Below are 17,642 nucleotides of genomic sequence, written 5' to 3'. Positions count from 1 at the left end.
GCAATCAGTTAGTAATGCTTTATCTTCTGTGACTTGTGATCAGGGTTGGTAGTGTGTGCTGTAAGCAGCAAGCCGTTACACAGGAAGAAAGCCCTCTTGTCTTCAGCTTGTGTTGTAACAAGACCCATGTGTAGGGCTAACGAATTAGCAGTGGGAGGATAAAGTTGTTATGTAATAACTATACCTCCAATAGATTATCATAACCAAAAAGATTAATGCAAACCCATTTATGGGTACGGCAGCATGGTTTGAATCCAGACTACATGCTTGTAATGAAGAATTTATCCGCAAACACATTCTGCATTTCTTTATACTCTTGAAAAAACAGAAGCACTCTGAAAACTCTGAAGATTTTTAGTTTGGGTACTCTGCTACAACCTAACAGTACTAACAAATTTTCACTTCTAAATTAGCCGCAGCATTCTATGGAAGAATTCTAAAAACATATAGAAGTGGTAGTTTTAATTTATATTTGAGGCAACAGTTATACTGTCACTGCCTCAAATATAATGCAATGGAAAAGATATGTACATTAATTAGATTAATTCAATTGAAATTATGTACATTTTTTAAAAGAAGAGGTACTGCACATGTGGAGTACTATGTACTGCGTATACATGTATATTGGAATTCCCTGCTGCGTCACTTTTTTAGAGGTGGATCTGCATTGAGCTTCAGCCTCCCCCCTCTCCCATAATTCCAAGCAAAAATGATGCATTTCCTGGTACTTTACGCTAATTTCTGTAATGGTTCTTGCATGCAGATGTGTCCAGCCCAGCAACCCAGAGGAACCTTTCCATGAGCGCGCTTGCGCTGTCCAACGGTATGCCACCGGCTCAGCGGAATGGCGCGGGTGGGGCTCAGGCCCTCTCTCAGAGGAAGAGACTCCTGAAGGCGCCCACGCTAGCCGAACTGGACAGCTCCGACTCCGATGTAAGTGGTGTCTTTCTCCTTTGGGTATGCCTGTCTTTGGTGTGGCAGCCATGCTGCAGGTGACACCGTGCCCGTGTCACAGGATGAGTTGTGACCGGTGCATTGTGGGTAACTGATCCATACCTGTCTTGCGGGATGAATTGTGACAGGTGGATTGTGGGTAACTGTGTACCTATGTTGCAGGATGACACTACACGTGTATCAGCTAGCAGCTCCAGCATTGCCACTTCATTGCTGGATGACACTTCTCCAGAGTCTGCTGTAGGAAAAAAAAGTAAGTGAATTCTCTAAGATGAATGGGCCAGCAGGTACTGTGCTGACTGCAGTCACAGTTTTCCTCTGTTTTCTGTCAGTTATTTGCAAGCTCTGTGCTTTCTGATTGTCACTCATGTAATCTCTGTTATGTATTGTGTGACAGTTAATTGTGTAAAATGGGGTATGTCACAGTTAGCTGTGCTATGTACTATAGGGTGTTTTGTGATATTCAATGTTCTGTGATTGTAACTTTTACTCTATTTATTTTATGTTCTCTGTGTTTTGTGACATATATTCATCTCTGTGGTACATGCAGCTTGTGAACTCTGTGTTATAGTAACTGATAGGCAGCCTGTTTCGTGACAGTTTCTCATAATCTCTGTTGTGTCTCCATTACTGGTGGTTTCTGGGTTGGTGTGTGACAGTTACTTTTGTTTGCTCATGTCCCCTACCCAGCTCCTCCTATGTTCCTGCCCATCTCCTCCACCCCCCAGCCAGAGAGACGGCAGGCATCCCAGAGAAGGCACTCCATCGAGAAGGAGACGCCCACGAGCGTACGCCAGTTCATGCCCCCAACCCGGCAGAGCTCCAAGTCTCTGGTGAGTGACATAGCCTCCCTACCCCCGTTACGTGGCCTGAGATTCACAGAACTCTTTTTCTTCTAGGTTAAAGTGCTAACTGCCATAGTTTACAGCTGGAATCAAGGCCTCAGTCAAATAATTATTGAAAAATGCTTTAACCCTTTATACAGCAGTAAAATTTAACATATTGCCAGTATTAACAGAAACATCTATTTTCACCAGTTGTCTTAAAGTGTAATTATTTCATATTGTATGTTTTGGTTTGTAAAATGTTAGGTTGAATATACTCAAGGATCTGCAGTAAAGCTTTCAAAGTTTACAAACATCTAAAGAGTTAAACTGAGGTCTGCTCTCCTCTGCTCAAACACTGTAGATCTGTAGATCATCTTGAAATGATTAGAAGAGATTATTAATTAATTGTTGTCAATTTAAAAAATGTGTTAATATGTGGACATGAACTCCAGGAACACATTTAAAGATGCCAGACATTGGCCAAAGGAATTGCCCTCACAGGAAAGAGGTGGGAATGAGTGGTGGGCCCAACCAAACGCAAGATTTACTGCACATCAGAATGCAGTTCATGAATGAAAAGAACTGTTGTGTGCCCTAGTGCTCAGTGTCATTCCTTGTGCAGCCATAACAGCTGGAAGTCTAATGTTCAGAAGGCCTCCGAGCGTGTTTATAGACAGTCACGCTAATTCCCTTCCCTGGGCCTTCTTATGGTGTTTTCACTCTATCACTTTATGTAACGACACTGGAAGTGACAGTTTGTTCTCCCTGCAGTCCCTGTGCTTTTGCCCCCCTCTTCTCGAGCGTACTCTCAGGCTGTTGGGGTTGTTATTCTGCTGAATGCCTTGTGTGTTGGTGCTGCTCTTGGACACAGAGCAGCTGAGGGGTAATGTAATCAGCTGGACTCCTCGTGTCCTGAGGGTGTGGGGCGAGGTTGGTGCGTATGCTGTAACCGCATCACAGTGACTGTGACCTCGGCTCACCCCTCCCCAAGTCCCTCCCCCTCTCCTCCCTCCTCCCCTTTACTTGCCTCTGCTTTCGCACATCTCTCTGCCCCCGCCTGGCTCCTCGCACCCCCTGCTGTCTCGTTCCGCATCCCCACTTCACCCCTCCCCCTCCTGTCTGTGTGTCTGTCGCTCAGGTGGGGAGGATAATCCGCTTGTTTCTGAGGATACCCCTCCACCCCACCCTCTCCGCCCTGCGCATTTCGCAGGGCTCCCATTCTCTGGAGGCGTCCGCGTTGGGCGTCGTCCTGGCCGTGTTCGCTCTCTGTGAGAGCGTGTACACCGGCCGCCGGAATCCCGCGAAGGTTTGCCTCTCCACCCGACGTCCTGGGTGGCGTAGAAACCCATTGCGCTTAGTGCTTCCTGCTTCTTCCAAGAACCCTGACTATGCCTGAACTGGCATTATCATTGCTAGAATGATCCAGTAGCTTAGGCAGCCAGATTAGTTTGATTCTCATGCTTCTTATGGTTGATTAAACATCACCCTAGAGCTCCAATCATGTGTCGAGAATTGGCTTTGCCCTGCTTAGTCACAGCTGTAGTTCTGTGTTCAGTGTATTATAGCAAAAAACTGTTTAGGAAAGAACAGCACTCTCTGGTCTTGATCCAGGTCGCACTGTAGAGTTTTGCTAGAAGCAAAAATTCTAACAGTCTTCATAACTAGATTGTTCATCCATACTTGCTACTGAAGTGCCACGTGGTCTTACCAGATGTTCTGTTTAGGGCTTCAGAGACATAGCAGTGCAAATTTTTCTGCTCTCTTTGCATAACCATATGCTTTTTTTTTTACACATGCGTATATGGTGCTTGTCTACCCATTATGTGCCATAACAGCCCATCTGCTGGAAGAGCAGGTCATGTGGAAGGTCCAATTGTATTATGTTTGTGGCCTCTAAATTACAATGATAAGAATGTTGTGGCTTAGAGAAAATGGATCCTTGGTGTAATGACCTTTGTTCCGAATTTAGGCCATTTATGAAATTCAAGAACAAAAAAGATACAGTACAACAAGAGGAGGAGAGAGAAGGCTGGAAGTGACAGGGCTGGCTGAGGGGGGCCACTGGGGTCAGACACAGCTAATGGAGGGGAACACTGGGAAGAAGCGCGCTGGTTCTTCCTCGGTAATTCAGGAAGAATTTAGGCTGTGAAACCAGAGCGTTGCAGTTCTCGGCATCATTGTAGTTATCATTGTATTTCATTACTTAACTAGAATTTTACCTTTCTATATCCATGTAACTGTTGTTATTCCAGAAGAGAATTATCTCTTCAGATAAATCACCCATGTCTATTGCTTCAAAAGGTCTTGCTAGGGATGTTCCTCTAAAGAAGTTGTAGTTCAACATTTAGAAACTTTTTCATTTAGTGTCTGTAGAAAAGCAACTCTAATTAAATTATTTATTTAGCTGAGCCAAGCAAAGAGTCTTTAAAAGGCTTATTTGCTCAGCAAGTTTAATCAAAGTGATTTTTATTTTCTCACAGAAATTATTTTGCCAGAAATGTAGGCTGTAGACCAGGATGCTCCAAACCTGATATTGAAGAGTCACATTATTCTTCTGGTCTTCATTGTGACTCTTCATTGATCAATTAAAGCATTGATTACAAAAATTAATCTTACCTGATTTCAGTGTACGAAACTAGCTGCTGTGGCCCTTCCAGACAAGGTTGGGGACTTTTGTTCCAGAAAGTATCCCCATGGAAGATTGCATGTTCAGAGTGATTTTCTTTTTCTCTTTCATTGGTAATGTAGGCTCCCAGTTTTCAGAGAGATTGGTGTAGTTATGGTTCCTTTTGATGCAGTCCCAAGGGTACTGGTTGCATGGGTGTGGCTTATTGTGTCATTTTTTCAGGATTGCGTGGACGTCGGCGGCGAGTTGGTACGTTCCGTATGATTCCACCTTCATGTGGATACTAACAGTTGATGATGGCCTTGCCCTCCCCTCTCCATACAACTCTGCATTGGACCACCCTCACAACCTAACGCTGGGTGTTGGAAAAATAAGATGCTAATATGGGTTACATGTAATCGCCTGGGTCTGGCTACTGAGCCCAAGTCCTGGAGGTCTGCATTATCTGCACTTAGATTTTCCAGTCAGGTGCATCACTGCATGATTAATAGTATAAACTGACCCAATTCTGGCTGTTTCCCCCCTTCTGAGAGCACTGTTGTAGCTGGCATGCAGTTGTGGTACACCGGGACCGGGGTAAAGTAGTCATTACCTGGGAAATTCGGTTTAAACTCACATTGTTAAATTCATCTCTTGCTGGATTAATTCACCATGTATCAATGTATATTGGATTCAGACTCTGGGCCGTGAAAGTGGTGCAGTGTATTGGCCATTATGTTATATTAGGTGATAGACTGGGGGGTTTGGTGGGTACTCAATACTATCTTTATTTGATTTTTTTTCAAATGGAAATTTACATGTCTTGAAAGTCTCTTGACTGAGAAATGACCGGTATGGGAGTCCTTTGATTACATTTTAGATATGTCACATGACCTGAACCTGTTTGTGATCATGAGATATGAAGAAAACTGAGAGGGGTTGAGGTGGGTCATAAGATCATGTTAAACATCACTTTGGCTACCTGGTTTACACTGTACCATCCCTTATGATAATCTGCTACCAGAAAATTGGTGCTGAGCCTTGCTAGAGGGGAGAAAGTGGAAGTCCTCTATATAAAATTTAAGGTTGTCCATTTGAATGAAGCTGACAGCAACCTCCCTAAATACTCATTTGCCCAAAGCAGCACCAACATCACTTGGAGTGCCAGCAGTCCCGCTTGATACTAATCACATTCTTCACTTCATGAAGTCCATCCCTTTAAGGAATGTGGTTGCTCATGGCACTGAGCATGCTCAGTAGACGGGGTTGAGGCTGGCATGGTAATGGTGGCCCTGTGTGTTGCAGGAGGAGTTCTGCTATCCAGTGGAGTGCCTGTCGCTGACGGTGGAGGAGGTGATGCACATCAGGCAGGTTCTGGTCAAAGCCGAGCTGGAGAAGTTCCAGCAGTACAAGGATGTCTACAACGCATTGAAGAAGGGAAAGGTAAGCGCTGGACCTGGCTTTAAATTTGGGCTAAATTGTTTGGACTTCTTGAATGTTTGTTGGGGACTGGTATGATCCTCATCTTTGTTGTCCTTCGGTGTTTAAAGACTAGAGTAAGAATTCATTCTTCAGAATCTTTATTGCAGCTTAAATGACTTTTTGTTGAGGGTGAAAGCAGCAGTGGGGTGGGGTGTTCTGTGCTATGGATACTTGGGTTAAGAATCACTAAACAAAGGTCAAGAATTACATTTAGTTTTTTGTTTTTTCAAAAGGAATCATACCTATGGTCTTGACCCTTTTGATAAGTGCAGGGCTGTTGTCAGGACAGCAGCGGTCACAGTCATGGTCACGGTTACGGTCCATGCGTGCCTGGAATTGCCTTAAGCAGTGGCTACTGTCCACTGCAGAGGCATAGACCTCATGCCGAGATTCTTTTATATGGCTGTCCTTCTTTCCCATGCAGCTCTGCTTCTGCTGCCGCACAAAGAGGTTCTCCTTTTTCACCTGGTCCTACACCTGCCAGTTCTGCAAAAGGTAACGTGTCACCATGTTCCAGCACGCAACAAAGCCACACTTCCAGAGGCTTAAGAAGCCTTCAGAGCGACTGCACAAATCTTTCCCTTGTTGTCTGTACCGGCAAAACTAATCCTCTGAGGCAGTCGGCACGGTTTGTCACAGAAGCCAGATAAAAGGCCCGTAGCCATCATTAGCAGTCTTCTAATTAGGCGCGTGTGTTTGATTCCGAAGACATGAAAGCAATAGAGGGAACTGACTTATTTTTCATTCCCTGTGATGATGCTTTTGCTTTTTGACGTGCAAAGGCAAATCTCGTCTGCTGGGCATTAAGCGGTGTTATTGTTGCTGACCAGATTCTTCAATGTCTTTTCTTTTCTCTTTCCATGTGTAGGCCTGTGTGCTCGCAGTGTTGTAAAAAGGTAAGTCTGTACCCATAGTGCACCCGTGCCATCCCAGAATGCACCAGTCTGCAGAGTGTAAGGGTGGTTGGTCTGTGTGTTTGTTGACACTGCGCTCCCTGTCTCAGATGCGGCTGCCCTCCAAACCCTATGCCAGCCTGCCCATCTACTCTCTGGGCTCCAGTGCTCTGCCCAAGGGGGAGGCCGCGGGCCAGGCTGAGAAGCCTTCCACCAGCCACCGGCATGGCCTGCAGCGCACTGTCTCCAGGTAGGGCTGTGTAATCAGTTAACCGAGTAACCGCGGTAACAAGCCCCAATGACGGTAAAAACCAATTAACCGTTGGTTAAAAAAAAGTTACTCATTTATTTATTTTGTGCATACCATAGCATAGTATAGCTACCATTTCCACATGACACACAATAAATTTTAAATATGTGGGTGGTAGCACATTTATTGTAACTAGAATAGATCATATTCTTCTTGTCTAGTATAAATGCAGCTGCAGTATAAGCACAGTTAATTGAGTGTGCAGGTTGTGTTACAAGCACGGCCCTACCTGGGGTACACCTTTACTGAGCTGGTCTTTGTTCCAGTGGAGCCCTAATTCATTCGTTTTGTTGAGCCCTTAAATTCTGAGCCTGGGTTCACTGGTTATTTGGTCTTAATCATTTGCGGTGCGACATTGGTGCACATGTGCATTGGCGCTTAAAAACTACAACCAACTTTAAAATGAGTTTGCTATCTGCCTATTTAGGTGTCTTTGTACCCTTTTTAAGATGATTAATAGTTTAATGACTCATGATATTTCATTGGGCATAAAAATGAATAAGTTGAACAGCAATTAAGACTAGTCATTTTTGGAAAGAGAACAAAATGCTGAAGGGAAGTTTTTCCACACTTCAGGGATGTGGAAAGGCACTGTGATCTGGTCCTTTGTGACGTGGTCTTCTCTTGTGGGTCTGCCCCCCCCCCCCCCCCAGGCTGTCTAAACACAGGGAGAAGTCCCGGGATGAGGGTGAACTCCCCAGGGAGCTGACAGAGGACTGGAGCACCATGGAAGTGTGCGTGGACTGCAAGAAGTTCATCTCGGAGATCATCTCCTCCAGCAAGCACAGTCTGTCGCTGGCCACCAAGCGGGCACGCTTAAAACGCAAGACTCAGTCCTTCTACATGTCCTCGCCCAAGGCCTCCGAGTTCCACCCCTCCGAGAGAACTATCAAAGAGGTGTAGACTGCTGCCTTCTGTCCCCCTTCTGTCCTGCCCTGCACCCCCCGTGCTCTGTCTAGATACCACAGGCCCTTCTGCCAGTGTCTCTGCTGTCCTTTGTTTTTGTCTGGGTCGGTGTTGTCCGTGAGGGCCAGACACAGTCAGCCAAAATGTGGCTGAGAAATGTAAGGGGGAGGGGTAATCTGTTGTCGTCGTTGATGATGTCTGTTCCTGTCATTACCGTGTTACCGGTTCTTCCTTAACAAAAGAATGGTTAACTTTTTAAAGTTCTGTAACTGCTGTACTGTACATACCGGAATTCCCAGAAATCCCACTCCTTTCCCCATCTGACAGAAGTAACTGGAATATGAAAAGCGCTGTTTCAGGCAGAGTGAGCTCTCCGCATGGCACACAGCTCTCAGCATGGTGCACAAAGTAGCTACCGCCCCCACCCCGGTTACAGACCGACACTCTTTGGAATTTGCCCTTGCTTACTCACCCGTAGAAAGATGAAATAAGCACAATTTTACCAGTGACTTTGAAATGTTGCATGCATAGAATGATCATGCATTTCTTTGATCACTGAGGTAAAAAAAAAATCCTTATGGAGAGTTAAAAGAACAATTAGTCTGGATCATGTTTCAGTGATCAGTGATTACTAAAGAATGGGTACATGGTGGCTCTGTCGCACCGGAGATATGTCCTGGTGTGAGCTGAACAAAGTCATATTTTCTACAAGTGAATTTTTTGTAGGGTAAAACACTGGTGTGCGTGCGTGCGTGCATGATTTCTTTGAGGGCTAACAGTAATGGGAGTGTAGCTGATTACTGTATTATTTTAACCAACTACTGTATTCTCTGGCTTTCCATGAAATGTTCCATGCTTGAATTTAGCAAAGTTAGCATTACAGTGCTTGTTATTTTTTGCTGTTTTTTTAGATTAATCTACATCATTTTATTTGTTTCTCCACTCCTATCACGATTCCTTTCATTCTGCCTCGCTATCTCTAGATGCCCCATCGGCACATAAGGTCAGATTGACATTCTCTGATTTTGCATGAAGAGCAGGCTGGTTTCAGTCAACAATTGTCCCTACCTTGACTTGGCTTAACCATGTCTCAGAAATAAGTGTTAGTTTTCTTATATACAAACACAGTTTTGCTGGTTTGTACATCACCAAGATACATTTTTTCCAAACCAGAAGAAAAGCTAGCATCACCTTTTAATTGAATTCCTCGTTATGGACAAATTTTGACTCAATCCCTACTTGGGTCAGGAAGAATATGATCAAAATGAATAATCAATTTCCCCTATATATTGGGAGGCTAAATTAACCTGTCTAAAATTATGTTACTTTTATATGATATTAATTCAGTGTTACTACTGTATTCGGGGTGGGGTTAAGGTGTGTGTTCCAATTCTTTAGTCATTTCACCCCTGAACATTGCCTGTTGCCAAAAGGTAAATTACTCTGTCAGAATGGTGTGAAGTTGAGGCCCCATGTAGTTTTTAACCTGTTGTAAATATCTTGTGATGGTGTTCAATATGAATCCAAAGCTGGCATCTGATTGGTTCCTCCTTGCACCCAGCAGGCCAATGAAGATTTTGTTTGTGTACATACTGTATTTCACCATGGTTCTGAGCTATTGAACGGTAAGATTCTTTGTAGAATTACCTTATTATTTGTATTAAAATTATTATTACTATTTAGTAATATTATTAATATTACATTTTTTAATTAACACTAATTTCTACTCCTGGTAAGGTTATCAGTGGAATATGACTTTTTACTGAGATTTCCTTTTTTCATTATTTTTTTCAGTTGATGGCTGATAAAGTTTTACTTTTGATGTTATAACGCAAAAGCATGCACAGTCGTCCTTCAGAGCCAAGCTGTTCTCTGTTATTATTATTATTGTTCACAAAAGACCTGTCCAAAGACTAAAGGCTACTTTGACATATCTGTTTTTTCCCTTCCTGGCATTTTCATTTCTACATCATTTTCATTCTCAATTTATTATGTGCAAGCTTCAGTTTTCTCTCTGAAGGATGACTAAAAGCAATGATTTTGATTTTGCTGGAGATGAGGACACTGCTGGTTTTGTGCAATAAAAGGAACATTTTCCCCTTCTATAAATATGCTTAAATATTATATGCAATGTAGTTATTAAAAGCACACCCATCATATATTCCAATCTTCCTCCTTATGAACCCTTGTATCCAGTGTTTGAGTCACACTCTGTCTTTTGAGGGGGGGGGGTCTCTCAATCAATGGTTGGGTAAGGGGTGGTTAAGAATGGTTATTTAATGAACATTTTAGCGTCCCCCCCCCCAACATCAGCTTTAACTGCTATCAGGTGAGCTCCCTGTGGCGTGTGCGTGTATCACAGTGTTTGCATCCTCTGTGGTTTTCAGGATGGCAGGAATGAGTTTTTAAATGTTTCAGCTCTAGAAGGTGAAGCTTTCAATTTATGAGTAGCCATTATCCACATCTGATAGGTTAACAATTAAAGCTACAGTTTTTTAAATGGTTGAAATAATAAAAAATAAAAATAACTTTTTCAGGTCATATTTCAGGTAGATATTCTGTCATTTATATGTACGTTGTCTATAAACTGTATTGGATGCCCTAGCCTGAATCCATTAGACAAAGCTGTATTCCCAAGCAAAAAGTCTCGCTGAGGCTCAGCAGCTTGTCTTGTCATCGTGTCACAGCACAAACTAAAACGGCAAACCTTCAGTTTTTTTACCTGAATCAGTCTTTTCTGTCATTTTTGGTTTCCTTAGATTATATATATATTTAAACTGCGTCAGGATTCATGGGAATGTGTTGTTTTGGGAGAAGGGCTGCATCCCTTTCTGTAAACATTTTAGCTTTCGTACAATCACTACTGTATGTCATACTGATAGACATATCACTGTGCTTATAATAGTGTTATAACCATGGATTGGGGTACGTATAATTGGACTTTCAAATTCTATGCACTACTACTTTGGTTGCAGCCATGCTCCAACAGAGATATGGTATCCATAACGATCCAAGCAATTAACTGCAGCAGGCATTTCATCCAGTGCCATCACGCAGTTGGTAGTTCACCTTCAGACAAATGATGCTGTAAGAAAATATATACCCTGATGTCTTTGCATACTTATTTCACGTAAGCATGTGGTTGTCACCATATGTATTAAAGGTTAGCTGAAAGAGGAAGGCCTCGTACTTTCTGATAAGTGAGGCTAAATTTCCTTCAGTTGATTTCCAGAATTTGGTGTTTCTACATGAAAAACTGTTTTGCATATTATGCTTAATGCTAACAACTTTTCTCCCCCACCTGTTGAGGACTATTTCAAACATCATTATGCACAAAATATAGATTGGTCACATGCTGCTTTGTGACTACTGTATTAAAGATGCCTTCAGCGTGTGATATTCAGTGGTTACAGACTGCACCTTTGAGGAATGGCATATTTGTAGACCAGCGGCATGATCCATGATGGGAGGGTTAAGGGGTCAGGAGTGCTTCTTGCAGGGGGGGAGGGTGTTGCATACGCTTGGCCAACCCATCAACTGCTCCTTTTGATGTTTTTTTTACTATTATTTGCAAATTAATTACTTTAAATTAAGCTGCCAAAGCTGCAAAGCTCATCGATATTTATTTTGCCTTAAAGACACTACATTTTAGTTTGTTGTTCCTTTAACAAATGGCATTGCATCATAACTCCTCTGTTAGCAAGTAGTCTACTTCTACTACAGGGGTGATTACTGGGCTTCCATTGCAAACCCTTTGTATTTTTTTCAAAAGAATTAAACAGTTTGATATTGGAGATTTTAAAATGGTAGCATGGGGCTACGGCGAAACAGTTAATCTGGCACATTCCAACTGGTTTAAACTAGATACAAGAAGGAGCAGCTGGAGAGAAGTATCCACATACAATCGCGTAAAAACTGCATTTTTTTCCAGCTGTGTTATATATCACTAACTGGAGACACTCCATATAATACAGAACGTGAAACCCCCTTTGTTTTGTATTAATATTACAAAGGCAAGGAAGGATCACGTTGTACGAGACCCCCAGTCCCCCCCTTGTGTTGCTGCAACATGCATGTTCCACTGTGTACCTTGTACCTTCAGTCTGTAGCTGTTTTTTTAAAGGAGTAATAATAAAATTACCTAAAATAATAATGCAATGCCTTGGAAATGCCTCAAGGATATCTGTTTCATTGTCAGAAATTGAAGCTTTACAGCAGTCACCTTCTCGTAGACCAAACCTTATGGATACAGCTTGGCTTGACTTCAGTGATGCAACTTTGGATGTACTGAATATATACAATATTATTTATTATAAATAAATGAATCCACATTACACAGAAATGGTTTTTTCATTAAATATTAAAATATTTGCAAAACTGTAATAGTCTTCTCTAAGGCAAGTATTTGTCAGTTTAAAATTTTTTTTTAGAGGAAGTGAAAAATATTGCCTTCTCAGAAGCAAACAAGACCAGGTTAAAACCTAGAATATGGCTGGACCTAACACACGTGATCCGGCCGACCAGAGGTGTAACTTCATCACTCACTCAGTCACTCACTCAGTCACAGACATTCGCGTTTGTAGGGCTGGCCCTGCTGTTGGGGTCCAGCCAAAAATACAGGAAACATCATATCATAGGAATTGCTGGAGAAATTTGGCCCTTGCAATGAACCCATCATTATTAGTTGCTGTATTGATTTGGCTGGTGTCACGTCATAGGCCAGTGACATGGCTTCCTTGTTCATACATGATAGTGACATATCTGACATGTCACTCCCATCAATAAAATCCAGTGAAATGCATAGGAAATACATCTTAAATGGACAGCCTGTTTTTTTTTTTTTTTGCTTTTAAAATATTAATTGTCTGCCTATTCCCCAGTTCACTGTCCCTCCGCAATGGTAAAGGTTTAAAGTGCTGGCATAGTCGCTACTCTCTCCTGAATTGAGCTACTTTGCAGTGGTCAACACTGGAACCCCAAAACAAACCCCACCTCCCCTTCTCCCACGTCTATCATTCAATAAATACTCTGCAACAGGGGCAGGCCACTGTCAGTCTGCGGTTCTCCATCTCTGTCATTGCTCCTGTCAGATGAGTGCTTGCTCTTCTCCTTCCTCTTCCTCCTCCAGTCCCTCTGTCTCCACAGTCATTGTATTGTTGTCCCCAATGATGACATACTCCATGTCAGAGCTGTGAACCTGGAGGCTCTGTGGTGCTGAAGAAGAGGACTGTGCTGGCCCCTGCTGGCCACACCTGCAACTGCACATTTCTGCCTCTATGAGAGAAAGATATATTGTTAGATTGGTATTTTGCTGTAAAGGTGGTAGCTGCCTAAAGCTAGCTCTACTTTAATGTGATGCTACGCTGGCTGATGTAGTCTTAAATTTGCAGCACTTGGGGAAATTCTTTACGTTAAGTTCTGAGTCTTAGATTAAGGAAACAGTGAACATGTCCAAGCAGATCCAGCAGAACAAGCGCAAATATTGTGGAGATGCTAAAAAAACTTACACGAACAAAGGGCAGCCAAATGACATACAGATTGTAAGTACATATGATTTCATCAAGAATGTACCATTTTAGAACCTGTCCCTTGATTCGATTCTAAAATGCCAAACAGAGGAGTAGTTGCTAACAAGCCTCTGGTATAACTCAGCACATGGGAATAAATATGTTTGTTTTCATAATTCCACAAGAATCTTTTGCTGTAATGGTTACCATTATGATTCTGGATGCAAGGGAACTGCTTTTACAATTTGATTTGATATTGCATCAACACAACAGCTTGAGGCAGTTGCTCTTTAGCAGTCCAATGGAATTTGTAAGAAAGGCAATCTGGTGGACTATCAATACCACAGTGTGTACAAATGAACAACGTAACTGAAACACATTAGTAGGAGATGTGCTCAGCTCCTCTTACCATGCCTCACGTGCTCAGGGCTGTAAAATGGCGGATACTGGCGTTCTGCACTTATGCACTGTCCATTGTTGCTCCCAAAGATGCAGTTGTTTAGGGTGGAATCGTGAATGTTGATGATGTACGTCGGAGCCATGTCCTGTCGGTCTGTGAGGGGGCAACAGGAGCACTCAGTTGTTTCAGTTCTATTTTCAATTTCTGCCCCATACCAAAAAGAAATATACTGGCATATATTTCCATATATCCATAATATATGTGCACTACATGTCAGTATATGTTAATTCCTGGTCAAATATATTTCTTATATTCAGAATATACAGAACATATATTTGAATATATGCTTAAAATATGTCACAGTGTATTTTGGTTAGAAATATATGGACAAGAATATATGCATAAATATATGTCAAAGTACATTTTGGTTAAGAAATATATGGACAAAAATATGAAAAGGTATACAATTAGCCTACACTCCTAGCTATGAAATGTACACTAAAATGAATGTATGTGGCATGTTTAGGCCAAGTACTTGTGCTTGAATAGCTATTGTCTATTTGATTCTGTGGGTCAAGGAAACCCCAGACATCCTTGTGGAAGTTAGGTCCCCTGCAAATGAGGAATAGTTAAGTTTCACTAATTTATCATAATGGCAGACAATTAAGAATCCATTCTAATCATAGGTTTCACTACCCACCTGCATACAGTTATAATCATATCTAATTAAAATTTTCTCATATGGGGTTTTTGGGACAAAATCTCAAACCTTGACATGAAATATTTTTTATGATCGATATACAACATGGTTTAAAAAGAAATTCTATACAGATTGTCTTCACAATCATTATAATAGCCAGAAAACATATGGAAATATATTTAAACAAAATATATTTAATGTGCCAATTTTTAATGTTTACATATATTGTTAAAATATATGTTAAAAATATATTTTACATATGGAAATATATTTAAACAAAATATATTTAATGTGCCAATTTTTAATATTTAAAAATATGTTAAAAATATATTTTACATATATTTATTTTCGGTATGGGGCATCGCATTCAGTGATGAGTGCAGAGATTTCCAATCCCAAGAAAACAACACATTCTTGATCATGGACGTGATGGTGATCCCCCACTGATCATAATGTAATAGAATATAATATATAGAATAGAATATATCTGGACCACAACCTGGACTCAATCAGCATGTCCCAATCTTGAACATATTTTGAATCTGTCAATCGTGAAACAAATTTTGACTGAATCCAGGCCCATATTTCTTTCTGGTTAAAGGGTATTTTTGCAATGAATTAGGCAAACCTATTATTTTTATTAATGTTTAGGTTATAACAAACTACTACAAGGCAGTCCATCACTTCTCTCTTGGCTTGCATAAAAACACAAATTTTACTTCAAATAGTTACAGTTTAATATTGTACATCTTACTAATAAATATCACACATCTGCTTGAATTACATATTATATTGATATAATTTTAAAAAAATCTTCATGGAAATTAACAACTTCTTTTGCACGAAGATCAGTTGGCTGTTGCCTTTCTCTTACTGGACACAGGTAGCCTTTTGTATGTATTTCATTATTGCCAAGCAATAGATTAAACATAAAAATAAAATAAAAAACACCTGCAGTGTTTAGGTGCGTGTTAGAGACTCACCAATCAGAGCAGTGGTTTGCAGTGGTGGGGGGGTTTGATGAACTGAATCGCTTGCTGGATAAAACACAGAGCGGGTTTTTAGATAAACTATGTACAACTGAACATTGCCGACACAGGCTACAGACTACACGGACCAGATCCGGCCCTTATTATTTCTTTATTGCGTTTAAAAAAACGTCGCTTCACGGTATAGCCTTACCTGGAGAGCCCGTGGCACTTTCGTATAATAAGGGGTCACAGCTTTCCAAAAGCTTGTAGAACAGCTGGCAGGCCCTCCGACCTTTGCGTATTACAGTCTGTATGAACTGAGAGGGTTGCTGTAGGTCCGTACATTGGAACCGAATCATCTGACTCTCGTACATTGCGATGGTCCTCTTGCTGGACAAGTAGTCCGAAATTCGCTCCAGCAGGCAGGACGACATGAACGTGCTCAGTGCGTACTTGCGGCGTAGCAAGCTTTTTTCTTTAGAGAACTGGCGTGAGGAGAAATCAAAGGAAGAAACAAATCAATAACCGTAATATCTTGTGTTGAATATTAGCCTGCCAAGCACAAGACATAGCCTACTATGTCAACATTCAAAATCAGAGACCCAAAAATTAAATAGAGCTTAGTAGCCTAAAGCCACACAGTAAAATCAGAGTTAATTCAACTTTTAACAGACACTCTGGAATGTGGGACCAAAAGTTGTCAATTAAGAGTTGAATTAACTCTGCACATTTTACAGTTGGGCCTATATGTCTAACTGTATGACGAAACAGCTCTACGGAATGACAAAAACAGTACACCGGTACCGTCTTCCGTAAATTTTGTCGTCAGAACCAAATATGTCAAAGCGATTCCCGGTCCACGCAGCCTAGCTAGACTACTTGCCATTGGACCGCCGCACAAAAACAGCCACGCCACACACTTTTTAACCTACTGGTATGATTGCCAGATTTTTTTTTTACCGGAATGCCCGGTTTTTAAATGATCTGTACGAATTTTTTTTTTTTGGACCTGTCCGTGCAGAGTAATTGGTTACAAAATGAACCGTTAGCTCAACCACCCCTGGTCCGATCCGTTCCGCAATCGGTCCCTATCTACTAGGCTTCCAGCTGTGCATGCTGTCCGGTTTTGACAAATGTTTAATGTGGCAACCTTGCCCTAATTATTGAAATTAAAGCTAAATTTAAGTCTGTAAAATGTATTTAACTATTTTTCATGTTATCGTGTAGCATCTTTATTCTGTCTGATGTATTTTTCCATCAACATAGGCTAAAATTTAGGTAATTTATTATTATTTTTTACAGTAGCTAGCACAGTTATCTAGCCCCAGTTAGTAGCCAAACCTACCCCCGTGCCTTGGTCCTATAGCCTACATTCACTAGGCAATAGGCTAGTCGCTTACCGTGAAAATGTTCCGAACTGCAGTTTCCCTATGAGACATTTGACTTAATTTCCCTACTCGCACCTCCTTTTAAAACTATAGCTACATATTCCATTTGGGGTGGTCTTTCTCACTGAAACTCGTCGATGTATACGCCATGCGGAAAATCCCCTATTACTGCACGTGGCTAGGCTAGTATACGGTGTTTTCTGCCGTGGGTTTCCCCATTTGTTTTGCTAACATTGACAGGAGGCTGCGATAGGCTATACTGGGATGCAAAGCTTAACTGTGGTCACAACCCATTATGTCCCTATTAGGCAACTTGTTTTTGTCGTTGGCAGTATCGTTGCAGGTCATTTGTAGTGTTTCTTTGCTAGCCTACTTTTTCTTAGCTTGAGAGAAAATGAAATTTGTGAATGTGTTCTGCATGCAAGTACAAACGTAAAAATAATTTCGACTGCTTATAAGATCATGTTGATCCAGTTTAATCGGGATAAATCCTGAAATAGGTTATATTAATATATATTATACGGAAACCCATGGGTGATTTTATTTAATTAGCCTACAAGAAAAAGGTTGTTAACCGATTATTCATATTCTTAAACCAATCATTTTTAGTTGGTTTAATAAACTAGACAACTAGTATTGGTCTCAGTTTTCATAATTATTCAACACGATGATAACTCAACAATGACCGGAATGGTCGCG

The 17,642-nt window shown here is 41.3% G+C and overlaps 2 protein-coding genes across 9 annotated transcripts in view; one reads left to right on the top strand and one right to left on the bottom strand.

Moving 5' to 3' along the window:
* The window catches only part of LOC118234108 (protein spire homolog 1-like), a 55,699-nt gene extending 43,569 nt beyond the window's left edge, over nucleotides 1–12,130 (top strand). For 4 of the 8 annotated variants that reach the window (XM_035430443.1, XM_035430471.1, XM_035430462.1 and 1 more), the window contains 10 exons: nucleotides 764–933; nucleotides 1,117–1,207; nucleotides 1,645–1,787; nucleotides 2,920–3,087; nucleotides 4,630–4,656; nucleotides 5,692–5,829; nucleotides 6,293–6,363; nucleotides 6,737–6,764; nucleotides 6,872–7,011; nucleotides 7,725–12,130. In XM_035430443.1, coding sequence (XP_035286334.1) covers nucleotides 764–933; nucleotides 1,117–1,207; nucleotides 1,645–1,787; nucleotides 2,920–3,087; nucleotides 4,630–4,656; nucleotides 5,692–5,829; nucleotides 6,293–6,363; nucleotides 6,737–6,764; nucleotides 6,872–7,011; nucleotides 7,725–7,974 — 1,226 coding nt within the window. In that variant the 3' untranslated portion in view covers nucleotides 7,975–12,130. The remainder of the gene's footprint in view (nucleotides 1–763; nucleotides 934–1,116; nucleotides 1,208–1,644; nucleotides 1,788–2,919; nucleotides 3,088–4,629; nucleotides 4,657–5,691; nucleotides 5,830–6,292; nucleotides 6,364–6,736; nucleotides 6,765–6,871; nucleotides 7,012–7,724) is intronic. The other 4 variants (XM_035430491.1, XM_035430497.1, XM_035430452.1 and 1 more) reach the window with 3 other exon arrangements.
* Nucleotides 12,131–12,265: 135 nt separating this feature from the next.
* si:dkey-29h14.10 lies at nucleotides 12,266–17,641 on the bottom strand. Its single transcript, XM_035430510.1, has 5 exons — nucleotides 16,956–17,641; nucleotides 15,767–16,040; nucleotides 15,568–15,621; nucleotides 13,894–14,037; nucleotides 12,266–13,251 (listed from the first exon to the last, which is right to left on the bottom strand). The coding sequence occupies exons 1-5, from the start codon at nucleotides 16,992–16,994 to the stop codon at nucleotides 13,064–13,066; spliced, it is 699 nt and encodes a 232-aa protein (XP_035286401.1). The 5' UTR covers nucleotides 16,995–17,641; the 3' UTR covers nucleotides 12,266–13,063.
* Nucleotide 17,642: the final 1 nt, after the last annotated feature.

Source organism: Anguilla anguilla, chromosome 1, assembly GCF_013347855.1.
Source record: "Anguilla anguilla isolate fAngAng1 chromosome 1, fAngAng1.pri, whole genome shotgun sequence".
Taxonomy (NCBI): domain Eukaryota; kingdom Metazoa; phylum Chordata; class Actinopteri; order Anguilliformes; family Anguillidae; genus Anguilla; species Anguilla anguilla.
This window is presented reverse-complemented; position numbering and strand designations above follow the sequence as displayed.

Coding starts and splice junctions, on each gene's coding strand:
- si:dkey-29h14.10 (XM_035430510.1), bottom strand. CDS start 16,994: ATGTCTCATAGGGAAACTGCAGTTCGGAACATTTTCACG. Junction 16,041..16,955: donor CAGTTCGGAACATTTTCACG/GTAAGCGACTAG, acceptor TCCTCACGCCAG/TTCTCTAAAGAAAAAAGCTT. Junction 13,252..13,893: donor CCCTGAGCACGTGAGGCATG/GTAAGAGGAGCT, acceptor TTTCTCTCATAG/AGGCAGAAATGTGCAGTTGC.